At 47.8% G+C, this 24,073-nt stretch overlaps 1 protein-coding gene across 3 annotated transcripts in view; it reads right to left on the bottom strand.

The window, feature by feature from the left end:
- Positions 1-11,250: 11,250 nt before the first annotated feature.
- Positions 11,251-24,073, bottom strand: part of LOC112313358 (protein kinase cAMP-dependent X-linked catalytic subunit) — a 52,021-nt gene continuing 39,198 nt past the window's right edge. For all 3 annotated transcript variants that reach the window (XM_045203248.3, XM_045203249.3, XM_024569907.4), the window contains 5 exons: positions 21,932-22,027; positions 20,022-20,079; positions 18,293-18,370; positions 17,558-17,706; positions 11,251-14,993 (listed from right to left, as the gene is read on the bottom strand). In XM_045203248.3, coding sequence (XP_045059183.1) covers positions 17,581-17,706; positions 18,293-18,370; positions 20,022-20,079; positions 21,932-22,027 — 358 coding nt within the window. In that variant the 3' untranslated portion in view covers positions 11,251-14,993; positions 17,558-17,580. The remainder of the gene's footprint in view (positions 14,994-17,557; positions 17,707-18,292; positions 18,371-20,021; positions 20,080-21,931; positions 22,028-24,073) is intronic.

The raw sequence follows: 24,073 nt of genomic DNA, 5'->3' as shown, positions 1-24,073 counted from the left end.
AGAGCATCAGCTTGTACTTCTCAGTGCTTTGTGCTTTTCCAGCTCCTCCCCCCAAACTCCTGCCATCTGGTGACCACCAGTCTGCTCTCTCTCCTGCTGACTTTGCTTCTGTTTTGTTTATCCATTTATCTCCTTACAGTCCACAGATAACTTCATTTTAAAAAGAAGGAAGTCAGGCACTACGCCATAAGAAGACACAGAGTCGTGTTCATCTCGTCTCCTTTCTAGAATCCCAGTAAAACTCAGTTGTTCTTCAAGTCCTGGGGGTGCAAACATTTCTGTTCATTGCAATTGCCTCTGCGAAGCAATTGAACACCCCCCCCATGCTATGCATTCTGCTGTGCCTGCAGCTAGTGTGTGGAGACCAGCATCAGGGAAAACGGACTTTCTTCAAAGCTCCTCTGCCTGTGTGATGTAGGCCACGCTTGCATGGATCCTAGGCTTTGGCTTTCTGGGCCATTGTTCTACCAAAATAAAATCCCAGCAAAAAAAAAAAAAAAAAAAAAAAAAAAGGAAATGCATTGGATTTATTAATTCAAAATGCTTTCTTTTGCCCAGAGAAATAGACCCCACCTGTATAAATACGAGATGGTCAGGAAAGACCCTTTTACTTGTTATTATAAAGCCTACAAGACAGTGGGAAGTGGATCCGGTGTTTATTTTTCGACACGAAATAATATGGACATCCACAGTAACAGCAGGATGAGACGTGAGAGTCTAAATGAATGGAAATAGGAAGAAGCGTTCCCTAACGGGACAGGAGCACCATCCGGCAGGCACTGGGGACAATGTTGAAATCACTTGGGGTTTCTCATGTGTAGCATCGTCCATTTGCGGAGGCAGGGCTGAGACAACAGCCATCCCTGACCCAAATGCAAACCCAAGGTATTTTTTCCTCTCCGACGTGGTGGGATTTGCTGATGCTGGGGTAAAAGCCAACCGTGACAAGAGTATGCCATTGTCAGCAAAGAGCCTTCGGGACGTCCTGCATGAATTTCTTTTCGGTGCCATTTTTTTTTTACACTATTTTAAAAAACAGTTTCTTTTGTCTGCCAATCCCCTCTCCTTTAATGAATGAGAGCCTTGTTGTCTTATTTGTTAAGATGTGTTTTCTTCAACTGGATCCCATTTAGACATCCCTTTGAGTGAAAGCATATGGAGGTTGCTAGAGATTATTCACGGGTCAGAAAAATTTGTAACAGCATTCTGTATATATCTGCGTGGGATACACTTACACTCACCCGCAGCACAGCCATGTCCCACATGTACATGGGATACAATTATACTTGTAACAACTATTTGTGATTCACCCAGAATTGAAACCGAGCATCCCGTGCTTTATCTGGCAACTCTGCCTTTAGTTGCTTCAACGGCGGCTTCGCTGTTTCTGTGTTTTGGTGAGTGGCGGTTGGTACCATCCTACCATTTTCGCCGGGGTCAAGACTGCATTGTCGTCCTTCGGACGTCGTCCTACTCTTGTTGCCAGTGAGACAGCGTGGGGGTCTCACGTCTATCTCTCTCTGCGACATGGAACGTGTCTCGGCCACCTTGAACGTGAGCACCGATGGTTTGCAAGTAACCAGGCGACAACATCCTGTGGACTGTGAGCATCGCTCAGAGATAAATTCCTGTTGGACTCAAAGCAAAGCTTACTAATGGAGCCCTCGGGCCCAGCCTCGCTGTTTGAAATTGGGCCGGTGGCTTCCTGTGCTCTGTATCTGGAGGGAGGAGGTGGCCTGGGTCCCAACACCTTCCTGAGAATAGGACATTGACCAAGAATGTCTGAGAATCAAGACCGCACCAAGGAGCTGCTGTCAGTGGCAGGCTCCGAACAGGTGTGGGGGGCTCGCACCTTCTGAGGAGCAGGGGCAGGTGGATGGCGAAGGCGCAAATGAGCAAGCAGAGCCTAGCGGGGAGTCTGGACCGTGTGAGGAATTCCAGTATCAAGCTACTGGGTACAGCTGAGCTAGATCCAAGTACTGGTGTGGTAAGTGGACCTGGTAACAGCTCCTACCTCAGAGGTCTCCCGAGGGGTGGGGGGCATGGAACGACGGGAGAGTCAAGAATTTAGAATCATAAGCCCCGTTTCCATGGCTACTCATTCATAGTGGAGATGGAGGATTTGATGAATAACAAGGCCAGCGTGACTGGACGCAGGGAAAAAAGAGTTACCTCAGTCCTTCGGAATGGTCTCCTTGGGTCCAAACCCCCGTTATTTTCAGATTAGCGCTGTGGGAGATGAAGAAAGCGCTCAACAGCTATTTCTCACAGCGGTTTCGGCCCTGCCCCCAAATGGTGAAAATGGCTTTTGGCATTTGGAAGCGCAAGCTTTGTAGAACGGTGTCCGGGCCCAGGGAGCAGAGACTGGCGGTTCCTCGAGAAAACACGAGGCGCGTGGGCCCTGCTTACATGGTTACGCAACCGTGAGTGTGGGGGCGTGTGCCTGCGTCTTGCGTGTCAGTTACAGTCGCGAATACCAGGAACGCCATGCCCCGACAGCCCTGGCAGACACCGACCCTCGACGGGCATTATCGATAATTGTAGGGTCTACTGCTGATGCAGAAATGATTTATTTACATCGCGTTGTCCCAGCAGCCTGGCAGGTCTTCCGAATCCGTTCATTCCTGGAAACAGCTCATGCTTTTCGGAGGCACTACAAAAATCCCTTACGTCCAGTTCCGTCCACGGGCTCCTTATGGAGAGGGTGCTCCACTTGGAGCTCTGGTTCTGCTCTCGGTGTGGGCTCTGTTGCCTTTATTCTTTCTTTCCATTGAGAAAATGCAGACAATTGTAACTGAATAAAAATTTTAAAAAAATTTAAAAAAACCTAAAGAATGTCCTTCAATTTGAAAAAAAAAAAAACCCAAACAAACCCATCGACGGGGGAAACAGAATTTCAGTTACGAATGTGCCTTAACGAATCCGAGATGAGGAACGCCATCGGCGGATGTTTTTCGCTTGTTTAATTTCACTTACGATTTTTTTAAATGGCAGTCGGCAATTCTGTGTCAAACGGCAACGGTTTCAAACATACAGCGTGGTGGTTAGGAGGGCGTAGACTGTTCGTTTGGCTGGCAAATACTCTTTTAAAGTTGCGTTAATTCTCTATTCACGGTTTGCCAAATTGTTCGGTTGGCCTGGCTTTTAAAAAGAATGGCCCTATTATTCTCTTCCCCAATGCTCCCTTAAATACCAATTTTCTTGCGTGTCGGTCCGCTTCCCCAGATGCTGTCAACTGAGAGCGTGACTTCACGGGCCTGCCTGTTTGCGCTTGGACACGGAGTCCCCATCCTTAGGGGCACATCTGCGGTTCAGAAGGGAGTCGCACCTCACGCAGTGCCAATTCCTGACTCGAATCTCGGCCCAAACAGTACGAAAACGAGAGCACATCTTTGAAACACGTGGGTGAGGACTTGCCGTGGGATAGAAGTGTGTTTTAGAAAGAAAAGTTCCCTCTGGCTTCCAGAACATTCTAAAGTAAACGAAAACAGGTGAGTTTGTCAGAACCCGCAGGCACCACATTAGGACCCCAAAAATAGACTCTGCAATTATCTGTCACGAACCATTTATCAAATAATGAACGGCATTCCCATCTGGTGGCCCTCTTTACCACAAGAAGTTCTGAAATCATAGAACAATCGTAATGTTCATCGTTTCCCTTTTACGGAGCCAAATAAAAGTGTAATCTCTCCTCATAACCTTTAATTACCTGGTGACAGAGCAAACTTGCAAAGTGTACTTGGGATCTGTAACTATTGGGAAGGAATTTTGGAATATAGGCAATTTCCCGATGATTCCGATTGGAAAGGAGTCCTGTGCCTACTCCTGAGAATTGTGATGTCTCACGTTTTCGACTTTGTTTCAGCACTCTCGATGGAAAGGACGCAGCTGTACAAGGGAGGCGTTGCATTCAACGCTGCTGTTATTGAATGAATGAATGGAGAAGTGAATTCACACAATGTCGATGAGAACGCACAGGGAGGAATTGCGCCCGGCAAGGCGTGGCAAGCTGAGAGGCACATCCACGGTCTACAAACACCAGCTCATATCCAAAGGGAGAAGGCAACCGGTCAGGACTTCAAGCCAGATATGTGCAGATAAGATGCTGGGTTAGAGCTGAAGAAGCTGCGTGAGGAACTTCTATCGAGAACTGTGGCCTCACGCGGCCACGCCCGGGCGGAGCTTGAATCCCGAGCACCAGGAGACAGAGGAAGCTGAGGGGTAAAGACACAATGATGTGAATCGGGGTCTTCGGTGGAAGTTGGAGGAGGAGAGAGGAAGGGTGACGCATTTCTTTTATTTTTCACTTGTGTGTGGGCGTTTCAACTTAAAATTCCAGGGACACAGGGATCAAGGGCTGGTATAGGTGCTGCTTCCCTGCACAGGGTGGCCCTGCCTTTTGTCCCTTAGCTGCCTATAGACAGGACCTTAATGATGCCTCATAAGCTCCCAGATGCACCAGGAAAAGAGGAAGAGGAAGATGAAGAGAATAGTGCATTCTTCCTTGTCCCTCCAGACATCCAAGAGCTGGTTTTTTCCAGCTCTTGAAAGAGGGCTACTATGGCAAACGCTAAAATTTCATTTCCTTCGTTTTTGTGGCTGTGTTGCGTCCCGTTGTGAAAATGGACCACAGTTTTTTATCCACTCATCCACTGATGGGCACCTGGGCTGTTGGCAGATCTTGTCTTTGTAAACAGACACGGGTACTTGTCGTGTCTCTGACTGGTGTTTCGGGATCCTTAGGATAGGACCCCAGCAGTGGGATCTCTGGGTCGGGCGGCGGTTCCGTGTTTGGTTTGTGGAGGAAACTCCACGCTATTTCACAGAGCGGCTGCTGCAGTCTGCAGAGCACTGTGCTCGGTAAAACGAGCCCATCAGAGAAAGACAAGAGCCGGATGATCTCACTTGAATGTGGAATCTAATGAAGAAAATAAACTGTCGAACAAAACAGAGACAGAGGCATGGACCACGGAAAGACGGACAGCTGTCAGAGGGGCGGGGAGAGGCCTGAGGGAAAGAAGGGGAAGGGAGCAGCCAAAGAACACGCATGCCTGACCGGTGGACACGGGCAGCCGTGTGGTGCGGACCCAGGGAAGGGAGCGGGGGTGGGTGGAGGCAGGCAAAAGGGAGGAAAGTGAGGACATCTGTAATAGTGTCAATAATTAAAAAATTTAAAAAACAGGACTGATAGAGAATGTTGTGATCCTGTTTTTCAATTGCTGGTAACTTGTGATCAGTCACAGTGGAAGTATTTACACCACAGCAATTGGCAACAGCTGAAAGCCAGGTGTTTATTTCACTGGGGACAGCTGGTTGACCCACGCTCCCCAGCCTAAGACCTTCTAAACGTATTTATTGCTTCTGCAGAGATGTACACACTCTTAGACGCTCAAGGGACTAGCAGGAATGTGATAGGTAAGGGGTGTTTTATACTCCGCAAGCCACAAAATGGTTTTCTGGGCGTGACCTCGATGCTGGCCGCCGACAGAAAAATAAAGAACAGAGAGAAAATCTAGAACACCTCTAGGAAAAACTGTGAGCTACCTAAAGGTCCCCGTGAAGGGGAGCGAGAAGACCCAGGAGGCTAAATGTAACTTGAGGAGGGAAATGCCTTCCGCTATCAGCTTTCACGCAAACACCAAGCAGAAGGCGGAAACCTAGTTCAAGGCAGGGTCCCTATTGTTCAGCATAATTGGCAAGAAGAACAATACCGTCCTTCTCAACAGCTGCTAATTTACTTTCAAATATCGCAGGAAGCGTTCCGATCTGCGTACACCGATGGATACTCATTCCAACCTCCACACCAACTAGAAACTGGAATACAAAGGGGACGCTTGTGGAAAATGAAATGCATAAGCGTTTTATTTGGCCCTGATAAGCTGAAATAACAACGGCACTCGGCACAGTCGGGATCGGCTGCTAAGTTCGGAAGCTGAAGGGTTGCTGAAGGGGGAGTTATAGTGATTTCTCTATAACTTTTGCTCCAAAGCGCGAAACCCCTTGACTGCAATCATTTCGAGCAAAGACGAGGTCACATCCCTGTGTTAAATATAGAAAAATCCATAAACATTTTGAGTAAAATTATGCAATTTATTGTTATGTGTTACCTAAAGTTATATTCTATAGAGCAGATTGGAGAAAATGAAATTAACTCTCAGGTTAGAGGGAGGAGAATTCTGGTTTTGACCACGTCCTATGGTATAAAAAATGCTTTCATTGGGTTACGCTGGGTGAGGGTCCACAGGGCCTCTGCTTTCTACTGGCGACTTCTTGTGAGTCTTAACTTACTTGGAAAGAAAAGAATCCCTAAATAACCTTGAGACTATAGCATGAGCCCCCCAGAACTTCCCATGAACCCCACTCATGAAATCCTGGGCAAAGGATAGCAATTGCAAAGAAACGTAGATGTTGAAAACATCCAAAAAGGCTTCTAAAAATGTCACTAAGAACTAAATGTGGATTACAGATACGGAGATGTCAGTTTGGTAAACAAAGGCAGCGACCAAGGCCGTAACCGTTGGCTAAATTTGATGGGGACGAAGCTTTGAAGGGATTTCGTTCACTGCCGATGGGCTAAAATGAAGCAGTCGTTCTGGACTATGATTCATGATGCCTGATGCTCATCTAAGTCTTTCGATGCAGCGACGCATTTCCTTGAACCCGACTTTGCACACCCATGCACTCCCGTGCAAACACGCAGCCACACGCACGAACATGCTGTGGCATTTTATGTAGCATTGGTCACAACAGACAGTTAATTGGTCCACGTTGCATGTTATCTGTAAACTAGAATAACAAGCACCGTTGGGAACAGAGACGCTGCAGGTCGGTACCTAGTTCCTGGGAGCCGTAAATGACATGGTTTTCTGTGAATGAGGCACCTCCCTTTCCCTAATGACTATTTTAGGCACCAGGGAGGCAGCACCGAACTAAAGCAAAGACCGAATTTCCTGTCCCCATGGAGAGAGGGAGAATAAAAATTAATAAAGAAGAAATGGGTATAAGCCATTAGGAAGCGCTTGGTGCTAGGGCGCAAGCTAAACTAGGGACGCATTGGCGGGAAAGAATTGCATGTTTGCTGATTTTATTGTTATTATTATCATGTTCAGTGGAATGAGAAGCCAGCCACCAGCAATGGCTCTTGTGCATCCATCACAGCGGTGTCTGCCCCTCTTGCCTCCCTGGTTGGCGCTTCGCTCAGAGGCACCGTGTCTGTCTGTCTGTCCCGTGGCATGCATTTGTCTGTAATTCCCCCCCCCCCCCCCCCCCGGTGCCTCTAATCCTGTACAGGGGCGGCGTGACAAGAGCGCTCCCCCACACATGCCATTCTACCTCCAGCCCCTCGCCCCCCTTTGGAAAGAGAACACTCCCTCAGCCGCCCCGGGGCCTGCACACATCACCCCCAGCTGAGCGTCCGGGAGAACCGGGCAGGTTCTGTGTAAGGGGGGCTGCCTGCCTCGCTGCCACCCAGCGATCGCCCGCCCCATCTGCAAGGCAAACGCATCCAGAGGGCAGGTTGGAAAAATCTAATAGAGAAGTGCACTGGCAAAGGCAGGTTTAAGCCAAGATTTGTTAAAAAAAAAAAAAAAAAAAATTTAAATAGCTGGACCCACTCTTTTTTTCTGGGTCCAAGTACAAATTTATAGAGACGCAGAACAAAGGTGGAAAAAGGAAAATGAGACCCCTGCCACGGCGCCCCATTAATCAAGGTACCCTGACGCGCCCTAGCGGCCAGAAGGCAGGCGGGTGCCAGGGGGAACCATGGAAACGCAAATAAACAAACTCCGCACATCTGCGCTCCCAGATGCCCTGAGCCCGACCGGCGGGTTTCCTCTGGACCCGCGCGGGCGGGCGTGAAATTCCTCGTTAAACCCCCGGCCACGTGGCAAAGGAGACGTTCGGAGCAGGCACATTTTTCTTAGAAGAGCATTTTTGTTCAACTAGTAAGCAAAACCCGTGCATTCAGTTTCGTGGGTCCTCACTATGGATTCCCACATAATTTGGAATAAAAACCAGTGGTCTCTTTCCTTTTTAATCCTCACCCCCTCTCCGAAGGATATGTTTCTTGATTTTTAGGGACAGAGAGGAAGTGGGGGGAGACACAGAGAGGGACATTGAGAGAGAGAGAGAGAGAGAGAGAGAGAGAGAGAGAGAGAGAGATCCCTGATTGAGGATCGAACCCGAAACCTAGGTATGTGCCATGACCGGGAATCAAACCCACAACCCCTTGGTTTTTTATGCTCCAACCAACCAAGCCACACAGCCAGACCACCAGTGCTCAGTTGAATGTTAATAAAGTCATATTTGAGGACACGATCTCTATGCTATTAATTTTGTAAAGCTGGGATTGTCTTTTTTACATGTAGCTTCACACACGTGTGCGTGTGAATTCTCGAGGCTTCTCCCACATACGCCAAATATATTGCTCGCTCTGGCCACAGGGAACGTTTGCAAAACATGGCTTACAGGATCTTCGATCCAGCCCCAACTAATTTCAAGATTATGTAGTAAAAGAGGCATAAGCATCCCATAGCAGACCACCAGCGCTGCTTTTCTCAGTAGAAGGGTCGTGGAGGGTTGGGTTGGAAAGAGACAGGACATGAAGAGACAGAAAAAGACATCTGGGCCCTGGCTGGTGTAGCTCAGTGGATTGAGTGCCGGCCTGTGAACCAAAGGGTCACCGGTTCAATTCCCAGTCAGGGCAGAAGCCTGGGTTGCAGGCCAGGTCCCCAGTAGGGCGAGCGTGAGAGTCAACCACACATTGATATTTCTCTCTCTTTCTCCTTCACTTTCCCTGTCTCTAAAAATAAATAAATAAAATCCTTTAAAAAATGTGTAAAAAAGAACAGACATCTGAACATCTGTCCATAAAAAAAAAAAAAAAAAAAAGGATAGTTCTAGGGCCTTCGATGTCTCCTTCATAACATGAATTTCCCTCCCGCCCCAGCCTTGGAGGCCTTGTGGGCATTACTCGTCAGTCCAAGAAAAAAAGAAGCGCGGTGGAAAATAATCGTAAAACCTCAGACCTCTCTGCTGGCCAGACCCCCTCTGCTCACTCCCCACTGTGACATCACTTTTTAAACTTTGCCCTTTCTGGCTATATATATACATTTTTTCCTTTCTTCCAAGGCGCCGGTTCTGATTCATTTTGAAGAACTGTGCTTCGGCCAGTGGGTCTCGGAGACATTGCCCCCCGGGGGCCGGTAAAGCTGAGTCGGCAACAGGCTGGGAGCCAGACGTCTAGAACGAGATCCTAAAACCCAGGTCTGCTCTGTGTGACGTCCCTGAACTGCAAAGGTTTCCCACGGAATGGAAGACCCAGGCGGTCAGGCCCCTCACTTTTCCAATGTGAGACCAAACCAGGGGGCCCGCGGAGAGGGAACTGAGGTGTCCCTCTTCCCCGGGTACGGCGTTTTGATTATGCAAACGGAGTACCTTCAAGAGACCTCCTAGCCCTCATGCTGCTTAGAGTGAGCAATATTCTATTGTGCACTCAGATTTTGTTAACGGGGCCAATTTCATGGTGCGTGGGTTTTATTTCATTTCATTTTATTTTTTTACCACCATAAAAATGAAGTATCTGAGTTTGTAGCCTCACAGGTTTATGAAATGGTCTGTTGGATGTGGTTCTGGAGGGCACTGTGCCTGTGAAAATAAAACCTGATTCTCCAAGAGGTTGCTTAGCCAGTGGGACTGCATCCTGATTTTTCTGCCTTAAAGGGCGCCTTCTAACCCCGCATCCGCTTTTCAATGCGCTCCTTGTGCATCTTTGCCGTTGGCCGGTTTGGCCAATACGCTCATCGGAATCTCGGCAATCCGGTTCTTCGTGTCTTCATTGAACGTCTTCCTAGTTTTTAAATTGAACCCTCCTGGGCTCACTGGAAGGAGCAGGACCAGATGGAGTTTGCATCTCGGCCCTGAGATTTATTAAGTGTGAGGTGCTGCGCAAATAAGTTCGTCTGTGTTGGCCTCCATGGCGCTACCTTTCAAGTGGGCGGATATCCTATTTCACAGTATTTTTAAGTATTAAAACTGGACGTGGACCCACCAGTGGAATTGCTGGGTCCTTGGGTACTTCTCTCTTTAATGTTTTTTTGTTTTTTTCTGGAAGGTCCATGCTGCTTTCTACAGTGGATTTATGTACTAAACATCCCACCAATGGTGCCCAAGGGGTCCCTTCCCTCTACATTCCCACCAGCGTTTGATTGTACCCATCCTTGCAGGGGTCACGTGTAAGGTGCCTCAGTGTGGCTTTGATTCGCACGTCAGAGAGCTACCACACTCCAATGTTTGCAAAATATAAAGAAAACCTAAGTGCCCGGCGACAACTGAGTGCACAAAGAAACTGTGGTCCGTATATACAACGGAATATTACTCAGCCGTGAAAAAGGAAACACCTCCATTTGCAACAACAGGGATGCAACTGGAGGGCCTTAGGCTCACTGAGAGAAATAAAAAAAAAAGGCAAGTAGTGTGTGATTTAACTTATATGTATGATTTAAAAAAAAAATCATGAAGAATAAAATGGTGATGACCAGGGTCTAGGATGCAAGGAATAGAAGTATTATTTAAAGGGTCCACAGTGGCAACTAGTACCTAAGTAAGTCCTGCAAGTGTAACGGGACGCGTAGTAAATACAGACAGCAACACTGTTACCATCATCACGCTGGCAGAGAGACGGGAACTCAGTTGTCGCCGTGCCCCACCTGACAGAGGCGCTACTGGGTGCTACAGGGCCCATCATATTGTGACGTAGAAATGGTCCAAACCAACACCAGGTGCCCATCACACCTACTCAAGGTCCTACATCAAGCACATAGTATCCCCCTGATCTGTGGTTCAGCTTTCCACGGTCGCCATTATGCAACGTCACTCACCTGGCCCTTTGCAGAAATGAAGATACAGTCACACTGTGCTATGCAGGGGACTATTTGAAAGTTGCTAAGAGAGTGGATGTTAAAAGCTCTCACCACGAAAAAACTGGCAACTGTGCGTGGTGATGGGTGCTAACTGGATTTACTGTGGTGATGATTCTGCAATATGTACACATATCCAATCATTATACTGTGTACCCAAAGGTAATGGAATGTTATAGGTCCATTATATGTCATTAAAAAAATTAAATTAAATTTAAAAAATGAAAAGTACTGGGACCCCTGGACTAGATAACAGCAGGGAGCTGACCCCTTCTCTGGCAACACCAAAACCCACAACCAGAACCCGACTTCTTAAAAGATACAAAGTCTTTATTAAACAAACTCGGAATCAACAGGATTTCCATAAATTAGACAGCAGTAGAATTTTCCAAGGGCATATATACAGATCACAGTGATTTTCATTGTGCAAGGAATTGAACGGATTAGAAAGAGTTAGCTTTCCGCCCCCGCAAGAGAAGCTGGGACCCCCTGGCAGGGATCCTAGGGCTGGGTGGCCGAGGTGTGCCGCGGGGAACAAAGGCACTCCTGTCTGCGGCACGCTCTGGCAGCTCCTCGGCCCTAGGAGAGTGAGGGCAACCCTGCCAGGTGGCCCACGGCACAGTGTGAGAAAAAGCAAAGCTCCAGAGCATAAGTGAGGACTGCGTGAGGGTTGAATGGCTTCACATCCCATCCAATAAAATAGATACATAATGACTTTTGCTTACATAACACAAGTGCACGGCAAGAAAGAGCAAGTGAAAGCAAAATCAAACACCTTGAAAAGCAATAATTTATCGAAAATCATCACAGAGCATGTTCCTGTCTGCGAAGGACTTGCTCCTTCGGATGCAAGCCCGCGGGGGGTGCAAAGCCAACTTGGTATGACTGACAAGGGTGTGGTTGGTGAAAACAGTCCCGCACACTCCACCTCCACCTCCCCACACACACACAAACACACACACGCCAAACACACCATCCCAATCCATTATTCACCCAACTGCTCCTGTGCTTTGCTCATTGTTTTTGGTCAGCGGGCACCGTCCCCTTGCACCGGACTCATTTGTCAGGAGCGGGAGGGCAGAGAGCTGGGCTGTGGTTTTTTGACTAAGAGCATTGGCCACATAGTAACAATTAAAACGGTCCAACATGTAGAGGTGTGAGGAGGATTCTGCCACTGGCACCGCGTTGGTGTGTAAGTTTAGACGTGGGGAATGAGATGGAACGTTCTAGACACTTCATGCAGCGGATTCCTGGCTGTGGATGGTGTGAGGCGAACACACGGGATCTTGTTGCTGGATTTTGGGGGTTTTTTTTTGCATAATCATCAGTCATATGGATAGCAGCCACCAACGTGTGCCCATTTCGGGCAACAGATATTTTTATGCCGGGAACTCATTTTGATTAAATCATTCTTTTTCATTGACACACAGTTTAACTCACACCTCCCCGTGGACGCTTCACACACCACGCGTGTGACGTCTAAAATGGGTGTGACTGTCCAGGGTCAGTATGAACAGCATCGGGTCTTGTTAGGATTTTTTTTTTTCTTTGTTCATTTGTGTCGTGTGGCGGAGGGCCGACGACCATGCTTTCGAAGAGCAAAGTCACCAGTGCATCCAAACATCTGTGGTTCGCGCACAATGTGTTCAAAGTTTGTTTAAAGTTAAGGCCATCCACACCAATGCTGTGTGATGCTATCTCCACGCCACTGAGTCAATCCCGGACCGTTAAGAACTAAGCCTAAACCTATGCATAATGGTAAATGCGTTGATTGTAATCAAGGATGATTTTTCATTTACTTTTTTAAAAATTTCAAGCAGAAGATTCCAAAGTGATTTTATAATAATAATAATAATAATAACAATAATAATAAAAATAACAATAATAATAATGATAATAATTTATGTTATAGTCAGAAGATATGAGATACGCTTGTCTTTCTAGGTGGACAAGTGAGGGCAGAAGCTCACCGCGCCAACCTAATCTAGCATTGCTGATGAGAGGGTTTAGAAATGGCCGAAGTTTTAGAGGCAAGGCTGGCCCTCCGCGAAACCCACACAGGATGGTGGCTGGAAGCGCAGAGTGGACACCCAGTTCTGTGAGAACATGTGCACAGAACCCATTTGGCAACAATTTCTCACCACGTCCCGTGTGGGTTTCACTACATTCTGTACTCAGGTGCGCCCGCAGCGTTATTCCTGTTTGAAGAACACGTCCTGTCTCCTAGGTGTTGTCTGAGAAGGGGGAACCTTTAGCATGTTCACCTGTGCTGTCTAATGTTACACTTCTAGACATGCAAGTTGTCCTCATTTCACCTGCAAATACACCCGGGGCCTTGTGATGTGTCAGTGGAACCTGCCCCCGTCTCAGGTGATGCATTGCCTTGGACATGCGGTGACTGAAAGAAGATGCACGGCTTGGTGAAAAGGTGGTTCTTCACGTTGCTCGACTTATGTGTGGAAGACAGAGGTAGCGAGAGGTATGGGAAGACACGCCTTTCGGGGCACAGGACAGAAGACGGCGGCATCGACAGCAAAGAACTGCCAGGTGCCTGGAGAACACCCCTGAGCTCCACAAACCTAAGAAGGCACACGGCCCTCCATGTCTCTGGCCCCGTGTCCGCCCATCTAACCCCAGGGCCCACTCTCCCTATCGCAGCTGCCTAAGGAGCTGGACCCGTCTGCACAAGGCATGAGAGAAAAGCGGGGAGGGGACAACAGAGGTCTTAGAGGTATGGCCTTGCTGCCACCAAAGGCTCCAGAAGCTACTCCTTAAATGCACAGATGTCACCTCTCCACGGGGGAGGTCATGGCTGGGCCATCGGACCAATACACAGTGATTCGGGCAACACTGTTTTCCCAGCTGCCTCAGTCGACGCAGCGAGGGCACCTTGCTTAGCTTTGTGCGGCAAAGTCCAGAATCACGAAGCAGGCAAGTGGACGAGACAAGAAATTATGGACATCGCAGCCACCAAGGATTCCCACGAGAGCCCCGTTTTGGGGGAAGACTAGCATCGAACCACACGGACTTGGTGGCCAACCCACGTCTGGCTTTCAGGAAGTCACCCTTACGGGGAAGAGTTGGCAGGGTTGTTCTCAAGGTACACTCAGCACCAGCTGCACAGAGAAGAAATCTCACCCGCTTGACCTCCCTCAAACCTGCCCGGTCTACGAGACCACGGCGTGTAGGACGCAGTCAGCTGGACCACGTTCGAGAAGAAAAGAAACTGAGCAGAAACAGGTGAAGCTCGTGGGACTACACGAAAATGAAGAGAAAATTTCTGGCTGAAGGTGATGCATGCCATGGAGACAATATCAAGTCAGCAGTTAGCTTTGGTGGGGGTACGTTTTAGAATTTTTATATGTAGCCATGTGAAATATGGGAAGATAGAGAAGAATTTCTTAATTGGGTTGCATTCCTGGAGCAACTACCATGCTCCCTGACGATTTCTGGATTAACATCCAAACCCAAGTCTCTGTCCCTTGCCTTTGCTTCCAAGGCCCGCCGTTACCAGGTCTGAAGCATTTCAGATGCTAGCTATGGAATGCCCCACGATACTTTCTTCACAAATGCATAGAAGGTGGTGAAGCAAATGCACAACACATCCTACTTTTCAGGCGTCGTTCCCCAGAGAGCAGTTTCTAGAGAGAGAACAGGGAAAACTGGAAACCGCCGGCTGTGCAAAGTGTGAACATTGTCTCCCTGTGTTTGTCATACGGTGTTGCAGACCCACGCACACACGCACACAAACACAGCCTGTGGTTACAGCCAAGCACCACTCAGTTCAAGCTTATAAAGCTGAGTCTCCGAGGAAACCAGGTATCATCACAGTAAGAACCCGCAGCATTAAAAGACAACATAAAATCTACAACCAAACAATTATTCACAGCATCCTCCTGTGCCGTCGACTTCCAGTTGCTTGAATAACGTGAGGTCCGTGAGTGTCCAGTGTGGCTTGCAGTCCCTTTGTAGAGATACGGGCGTGGGTACAATGTGGTCCGATCCTAGTCCCATCCGCAGGGTGTCCCCAAGGTAGCTGGACGCCTTCGTCCCAGGCAGGCTGATGTCATCTCGTGTCTGGCATGAAACAGGACAAAGGGTTTGGTTCGTGTCTGACCTGTGAGTAAGTGGTGTGATAATAGTAATCGCACCAGAGAAACCCAACTGTCTTTCACCTTCTTACCGCAAAGATCCACAAACCTTGAATTCTATGGCGGGGAGGGTGGGGCCTCACAAGAGAAACTGAACCTTGTTTTCTGTTCTCTCTGTCTCTCTCTCTCTCTTTTTTGAGCAGTATTTTAAAGGCGGGCTTTCCACATTTATATGCTATGCTAACAACAGATTCATTGCTCGCGCAAAACTGGGTCTTTGTTTCAAGGTGCTTACGATGAACGATACTAAAAGAGAAAATGAGGAGTCTCCTTCCTGGCCAGCTGCCCTAGCTGCCTCCCCGACATGCTGAAAATCCCGCAGGGTAATTTGGACACAAACAGTGAAGTCAACCTTTCTTAATCATCTGTGGAGGCAGTGCTGACGCGGAAGCTGTCTTATGAACGGGGCAGGGTTTTGCTTCAGGAAGAATGACGTTCTTGCGTGGTATTTCCACACCTAATCGCTGTTCCTAGAAACGGCAGGTCTTGGTTTTGCCCCATGTACAAATTATTCAGGAAAAGGACCGAGAAAGGTTAAAATATGAACGTGTTGGGGTTTTCAAAGAAAAGAGCAAAATCCAGATTTGCTGAATAACTAGAAAACCACGTGATCACGAATTGGTGTTGGGGTTCCCAACTATTCTTCAAGCAGGTCTTCAAGCCCTTTGCCCCCCTTTGGACAAAGTACGTTAAAAACGAGTCCCCCAGGAAAAATACTGTTTATATACTTTCCCAAGAAGGTAGATCACACTGAGAAAGGTCCTTTCTATAGGCACACTTTTATATGGCAGCTAGGGACATGAGATAAAAAACTATTCACTGAGTAGGAGACAGAATATCAGATGGCAGCCTTTTATGTCTTTAAGTAAATTTCACAATATCTATAATAGAAAAAAAAAACTCTCTGTATTTGCTTATCAATGAAGTATTCTTCACCATAAAACAAAGCAAGTCTTTTAATCATTTCACCAAGGAGGAGACAGAAATCTATCAGATGGCAGCCTTTTATGTCATTAAGTAAATTTCACAATATTATAGTAAAAAAAAAAAAATACTTTCTGCATTTGGCTTATCAATGAAGTACTGTTCACCATAAAACAAAGCAAGTCTTTTAATCATTTCAAGAGTATTGAAAAAGGCAATCCTAAAACATTACAAGCACGGCAGACAAAATAGGAGCAGAAAGAAAAAAAAAAATCTTTTTGAAAAATCTTTTTTTAAAGATTCAAGAAGATTCTGTGACTTTTAAAAGCCCTCACCGGACCTTCCTAGCTGTGAAGTATCTCAGACAGATAAAGGCACAGTGATGTTACAAAAACCAGTTGACATCGTAAAACCGATCAGTATGTTTGAAAGATGAAAATATGCCTAAGAGACACATGACTTTCTCTTAGACGCAGCCACCTATGACTCTACTGTCTTGTCCTCTACCCTCGCATTGTAACTTCCATCCAGCTCTCCTCCTGGCACTGGCGCTGCCGTGCAAATGCCGGTAGGAAGGGAAGGCTCCCACGTACCAGGCGAGTCCCTTCCTCCCAAGCTGTAGCAACGGTGTATTTTATGAATGGTGTTGGCCACATGATTAGATTATTTTTCTGGTCCTCAAACTGCTACTGGGAAAATCATAATGGGGAAAAACAAGGCAGGTCTATGATTAAAGACATCATTGGCGATGTTGCGTTTGTCTTCGTGGGAAAGTTTAAGATTCTTGCCTGAATCTTAAAGGAAGCAAGATCTATTTAACTGGGGTAGACAAGTGATTAAGAATTGGGAAGCCTTTGGAGTATTTTTGCTTCTCTGAAGTATAGGATAAACATTTGACCTTCAAGGTCACGGTCATCGAAACACAAGTCCTTGAAAAGTTCAATGAAATACCAAAATCATTTCTTGGAAACCTGAAATTAAGTCTCGCTCAAATTGAGTCCATTTTTAACCAAAAGGAGGCCCAAAATTGTTTGGAACCAACCGGTCAGGATTGTGAGGAAGCTGCTTTGGAACTCATGCTTTGCGTAACACAAGAAGTAAGGGTTTGCGACCCCCCCGAAACAGCTGTGCCTGTCGAATATTTAGACGCACCCAACTCTCCAAGGGGTCTGATTCTGACACACAGGTTCTGCCCGGGCTGACCTGGTTGGGGAGGGAGATCTTGCAGGAGAGGCTGCTACACTGGGGCCACACCACACACACCGAGTAACGCCGACCGGGGTCTTTGTAGGACGAACTTGGAAGGACTGTCTCTGCTGCATTGCGTGGCAGAAGGAAGCCCTACTCCATCAACACAACACCCCCTTGCCGTGGGATCCTGTCCACCTCACTCCTTTTTATTTTTCTTTTCTTTTTTAAAAATAGTACTGAATGTATTGGGGTGACCTGGGTTAATAAACTTATATAGATCTCAGGTGTACAATTCGGTTAGACATCTTCTGTATTTTGTGTTAACCTCGCTGTGTTTTGAGTTTTGTTTTTAAATTACTAAATAGACAGACATACCTTCCAAGGGTGGGCTCGCGGCCTCAGAAATTCTTGAACATTTCCAGCTCTTTGGCAGACACCGCGGGAGCTGTGGTCCAGTCGTTGTCAGGATAAGCTTCGAAGTTGGAGGTGTCGCCTTCCCCACACACTTTGGGCACGATGGGGGGCTATGGAAGTGGCCAAGACACAACGGCACGGTTAAAAAGGCACGGTGAGCACTTGCGTCTTTGTCCGCCCGCCTCCCTCTGCAGGCTATCCCCATTGGTGGTGTGGGCTGACCCCCAAGTGCGGGCCGGAGCCCGGGCACCAGCATGTCGCAGCCGCCCCTTGCACTCTGAAGCACCATGTTGAGGTCCCTCTACGAGGAAAGCCGTCAGTCACACGCTCTGTTCAAGGGAAGATGCTCCACACCGGGTGCGCTTTCTATCTCGTCTACAACCATCACGGCAACATACTCCAAGTCCCTCCCACGCACAAGCTTGCTCATCGTGGCCACCGAGCCAGGGAGACGTGGAGCCGGGTGTCCGACAGCCCGACTGCCAAACCTGGGGTCTTCACCCCCCATCAAGGTGCCTCTTCAGCAATAAGACACCCGCTGAACAGGTAACCTGGCGTATGACCGGTTTCAAATGACGGGTCAGACTGTGCCCATCAGTCAGGGATCAGCCACAAACAAGTACGTGGCGGACTCAGGATTTTGTACCCTTTCCTCAGGACGCCAGGTTCCGAGTCGCCCTTGGGCGAACGTTATACCTTCAGTTTCCTTTGCAGGACGGCCTCCCAGTCCAGGCTGCGGAACCAGCGGTGGCGCTTCACATCGTCAGCTCCGTTCTGGGGAGAAACATGCGTGGTCAGGGCACGGATTGTGATGGCACGGGAGGTAAGATATTCTAAAGAACCTGCGTTCTTTTAGGATAGAAACAGACCCCATCGATCGGTAGGTTTTCGGTAAGTGTTCCTGGCGTGGGAGCTATTAGGAAACACTCTCAGTGGACTTGGTTTTGTTTTATAACGTCCCCTCTTAGGAAAACTAAATGGTCACTACACCCCTTGGGTGCTAGTCTGGAATGAAGATGAAGACATAACCTCGGGCCAGCCTCTCAGCGCAAAGTGACACAGCCAGTCATTTGTGACTTTGTCACCTCTGCTCATCCTTACAGCTCTCTGCTGCTCATTGTCCTCCGCAGACATGGAGACGGAGGTTCGCTGAAGGACCAAACTTGCCCAGTGCTGCCCAGCAATGAACCACAGAGCTAGGGTCTGTCCGCGTCCCTCCCCAGGGGGCTGCTGATGGCCAGCTGGCTGACACCAAGTTCACCGTGACCTCCGAAAATCCCTCCCAAGTCTTCCTCCTTCAACCCTACGACAATGCCCTTTTTTTTAAAAATGATACTTTTGCCAACTTTTTAAATCCATTTAAGGTTGGAAGTGGTGAGATAGAAATGTGTTACTGTTGTTACACAGGAAACGGGACCTCAACTCAACACGAAGTTTTCAAAACATGTATCCGGTTCCTCATCTTTAAAGTTTTAATGTTTTTCACCCACAGAAGAGAAAACTCGGCATTACCACCACTACGAAAGGACAGAAACGGTGATGTGAATCGTTGCTGGCTTTTTCTAATGCCACCCTTCTGACAATTCTTCTCTGGGAGAATGAGAAAATATTTGACCATCACATCAGAGTCCAACAACAGATAGCTGTGGGGGGCTCACCTTCACTGGTGTGGAGAGAAGGCAAGAAAGGCTTGGAGTTTGCTTTCAAGTAGTTCAAACTCTAGTGCAGATACTAAGGTATTACGATGTCCAGAGAGATGACAGAAAGATAGAGAGATGGACAGACAGACAGACAGAAAGATGGAAAGATAGACGGTGCACAGAAAGACATAATAGGTCGATAGGTCACGTAGATATGCAGAGAGAGAGACAGATCACACGTACACATACATACAGGTGATGGATAAAACAGGTGACAGGTGGATGGCAGGGAGGGAGATATGGAGAGAAAGGAGGATGGACAGATGATAGATACACACACGTACATATGTGATAGGCAACATAAATGATAAAAAGATAGATCACAGAGATGGTGGAAGATGGATAGGTCAACACTAGATGACCCATGTAGAAAAACAGATGATTGGTGGGTACACAGATAAAACACAGATAACGATGGAGACAGAGAAAGGAAAATCGATGGCTGATACATGCGTGGATAGATGAATAGGTAACATAGACGGTAGAAAGATAAATGGATGCACTGATACACTGATGCATGACTAATAGCTCATAGATCACCGTGGAGTCATTTCCTCGTGTGCACGCGAGATGGGGCGCGGACCCTGCTGGATGCTGCGCGCCCAGAAAGCCAGATCTGATGCTACAAGCACCCTGCCTTTGTTTTTCTCCAAAAACCCCAAGTGCGGCATCAATGACAGCGAGTCCTCCTGGAAACCGCCCCACGGACAAGGGCACATACTGACCTTCATGTTTCCGAGGCGCTTGGTCCGGTCAACCACAAGAAGTCTCCTGATGAGGTCTCTGTTTGGAAAAAGGAGACAAAGAAATGAAAGCCATACATGTCGTGACAGAGACCCGAGAGAAACAAGCACGTCAACAGCCATGAAACCTACCCACAGAGCAGACTTTGCACGACAGTTCGATTGCTCACACTTTTTAACATTTCCTACCACTTCCGTTTCAGCATTATCCATCCCCAAACAATTGAGGGGACGCTGCGTTGCCTGCACACAGGGCGTGAGCTCACGGGGACAGAGGCTGATGAAACCTTTGCACAGAAAAAGGGACCTAGACGATGAGTCACATCTATACCTGCTCTGAGAATTGTGGGGCTGAACGGAAAATGCGCCTGTCAGGCGGTCCCTCCCGAAAAGACCCCTCTTCTCGCCAAAACAGGATAGTCGTGCTCTGCCCTGCGGGTTTCCGAATTTACGGGATCCTGGGTTAGCAGCGCCTGCCTCTCTCTCCATGAGCACACAGAGCATGGGGGCCTGTTAAGGTCTCATGTCACATTCATTAGATCTTCCCCCTACACGGCAGACCGGGTCAAAACACAGCAAGCCGGTCCCGTTCGGATGGGAGATGAGGAAGCCCAGGGTTGGAGGGGAGGACCTGGGTCTGCATAAATGATGAGGATTTTAGTTCTTTTTTCTTTTTCTCCTTCTTTTTTGGGGGGATAGGAGGGGGAGTAGAGAGAGGAAAGAGAGAAATGAAACAACAGAAAGGAGAGAGAGAAGGAGATAAATGCCAAGGAATGTAAACTAAAATAACGTACGAGAATGCAAACGGGAAAAGGGAGGAGGGTGGTTATTTCTACAAAGCCTTCTTTCTCCACAAAGCATTGGAAGCCTAGGCAACGTCTCCATCGCAATGATCTAAGCCCTTCCTGGGAATGCCCTAATGAATGGCCTAAGATTTTTGCAATGTCCTTCCTTGGGGAGCTTCCCTCGGAAGAGTTGAAGTCATTCTGTATCAGACAAAGGGAAGTACATCTGGTGATCTCCTGAGCTGCCGAAGACTTTGTAGGGTCACGCCCTCTGAGGGCAGGACCCCCCGACCCCCATCCCCACCCCAGGGTGCACCTGAGCCAGGTGTATTTTCAAAACCCCTGGGTTCACCCAGGAGAATTCTAGGCGGCCGAAGCTGGCCACCTACGGCCAGACTTACCCATGGTTGGGAGTAGCTTTTAATCTTATCATTGGCCAATTACTGTAAATATAGAACTCAACTTTAAGATTGTTTTGCTACCCATGTGAAATACCGTGACTCGACTCCGATATACCCTGGAAGAAAAACCCTATATGGTAGTGTTCCCTTGTTTCTGGACGAAGTAGATTTTGATTGCTCTCGCTGTCTTTGCAGCTCACTATCTCACCATTTGCGGGGCAGGGTTTCTTCTAGGGCATTAGCTTTAAGTGCAGCCTCTGCATGCAAAAGGACTTGAAGAATGAGAATAATTCGGGCAGCAGGGAAAAGATAAAACTCTGCTAAACTCATTACCACGGAGGCCAACTGCAACGTGAGCTGGAGAAGGGGGGAACACCCCCCTTTGTGTGGAACACCCCTGTGTCTCTCTCGTTAAGTATAACAAGTGTATTTACGTGCTCTTGGCAAATGGCATGTATATCAGAAGGTGCCAACTATAGGCAAGACTCACGAACAGGTTAAACACCATTAAAACAAAGACGTGAAAACCTTTCTCTCTCCCTGGAAAAAAGATGCCCAAAATAGTTTAAACACAACACACAGAGAATAACGCAATACCGTCTCCTGCTCAGCAGATGCCTGGCCCACGATTTTTTTTTCTTTTTCTTCTTCTTTTGGACGCTGTAAAAATAAACATGCCCGAAGACGAAGGAAACTTTTCACTTACTTGACGTTGAAATCCAAATGTCTGGGGAAATCTATCTTGCCGGCAAGAATTTTCTGGTAAATACCAAATGGGCTGTCATCGAAAAACGGAGGGAACCTGTTGGAAGCATCAAGATTTATGTTCAGTGGGCAGGCGGCGGGGATGGAAAAATCTGGGTGACGGGGCTGTGGCTGGTCCGCAGGGACAGGACGTAAGTCCTTGAACATGTTTCCTTTGCCTGCATGTGGGAGCCCTGTCAGGGGACCCCAGGGAAGGGATTAGTCTAAGCCACACAGGCTGGCAGAGACGAGGTGACCACACAGACACCATGTGACCAGCTCTGATGTGGCGGCTTGTGCAAATGACAAACTTCACTACAGTAGACTGTGAGGGGCCCTCTTCGTGGTCTTCACTCATCCGGCCACAGGTGGCACACAGTAGGACTTCAATAAATATGTACAAGAGAAATCAAAGAGGATGGAAACACTATGTCTTATTTTTTGGCTACCGCAGTCCATAACTTAATTTTTACTATTAATACTCACTTAAGATATGTTTAGTGATTTGAGAGAGAGAGAGAGAGAGAGAAACATCGATTAGTTGCCTCCCATTTGCACCATGACCGGGGATCGAACCGGCAACGTTTTGGAGTACAGGACAACAGTCCAACCAACCCAGCCACCTGGCCGGGAGGGACACTCCACGACTTTACAGAACCTGATATCTGAACCTCCAGAATTGATGAATCCCCTAGGCTGCTTTTCAGCTTGCAACCTGGGGCCCAAAGATCTGGCCGGGGGGTTGGTTGGCAAATCACGTCCCACAGCCTCATCTTATGAATAAAGATTATTGATACGGGACTTAGCTATTGTCTGTAGTAGACGTGCCGTAGCAATCAACAGACCTGTCTTTTCTAATATCTGGAAGTAAAAAAAGTCAGAAATCGTCTAAAGAAGAACTACACTTACATGTGTAAACAACAAGAAAAATCTAAGCACATCGAGGACTTCATGAATACATACAACATAGCTACACGCATCTCGTTCTGACGTTTTCTCAAATTCGCCAGATGCGAACACCCTCAACTCAAAAGCATACCCCCTAATTCGCTGCTGTGGAACGAGGTCTTATAAGTCAGCGAAACCAGCAATGGAAACATTGGATAAAATGGGTTTTTTCCAGTGATATCCGCATCAATGACAGCAACTTTCAGTGAGCAAAAATAATTCTCTTGTTTTCCAATGAATTCTTTAACTTTGGAAAGAAAAGCTGAGTGTAGTGGGTGGACAGATGGTCTGCAAACAGAGATCTGTAAGTTCTCACCCTGACGTGTGAATCGGACCTTATCCGGAAACAGGGTCTTTGCAGGTGGGATGAAGTGAGGATCTGAGAGGAGGTCACCCTGGGTCAGGGTGGCCCTGGGTGCAATGACAGTGTCCTGAGAAGGACAGAAGAGGAGACACAGACCAGAGAAGAAGTCACATGGAGATGGAGGCAGAGACGGGAGGGACACAGCCACCAGCCCAGGGATGCCTGCAGCCCCCGGAGCTGGAAGAGGCGGGAAGGACCCTCCCTGGAGCCTGTGGAGGGAGCATGGCCCTGGGACCCCCTGGACCTCAGACATCTGGTCTCCAGGATGGGGGAGGGTGAGTGCCTGTGGTTGAAAGCCCCCCAGTGAGTGGTCATTGGTTGGGACAGAGCCAGGCCACACACACACACACACACACACACAGACGGTACACTGTAACTGCCCATATCCATCAGAGAAGTAGAAAAACGGGAAAAATCAAAGTGACGTATAACCTACAGAAAGGGAAATCAATGGGAAGCAGAGTCGGTGCGCTGGGAAAATGAAGGATCCTGAGTCAGTACAAAAACACCGCTTTGCTGGACACAGTATGAAACAGTCTTTTAACACAATCAGTTCCTTCTACACTTGGTATAAACAGAGACACTGTGTTGTGAAGGCAGCGGCCCTACTAAGGTTGCGCGGCTGTAAAGGTCTCCCAACAAGAACGATTCGGCTTCTAGTTATGCGCTACCCACAGTGAGAAACTGCCCGGGCCAGGCTCGGTAGTAAAGGGGGCCTATTAATGCTTCCTATCCCTGCCCCCATGAACATCTTGGAGTTAATCATTCCTCAGTCCCCCCCTTCGTCTCTAG

This window comes from Desmodus rotundus, chromosome X (genome assembly GCF_022682495.2).
Source record: "Desmodus rotundus isolate HL8 chromosome X, HLdesRot8A.1, whole genome shotgun sequence".
NCBI lineage: Eukaryota > Metazoa > Chordata > Mammalia > Chiroptera > Phyllostomidae > Desmodus > Desmodus rotundus.
This window is presented reverse-complemented; position numbering and strand designations above follow the sequence as displayed.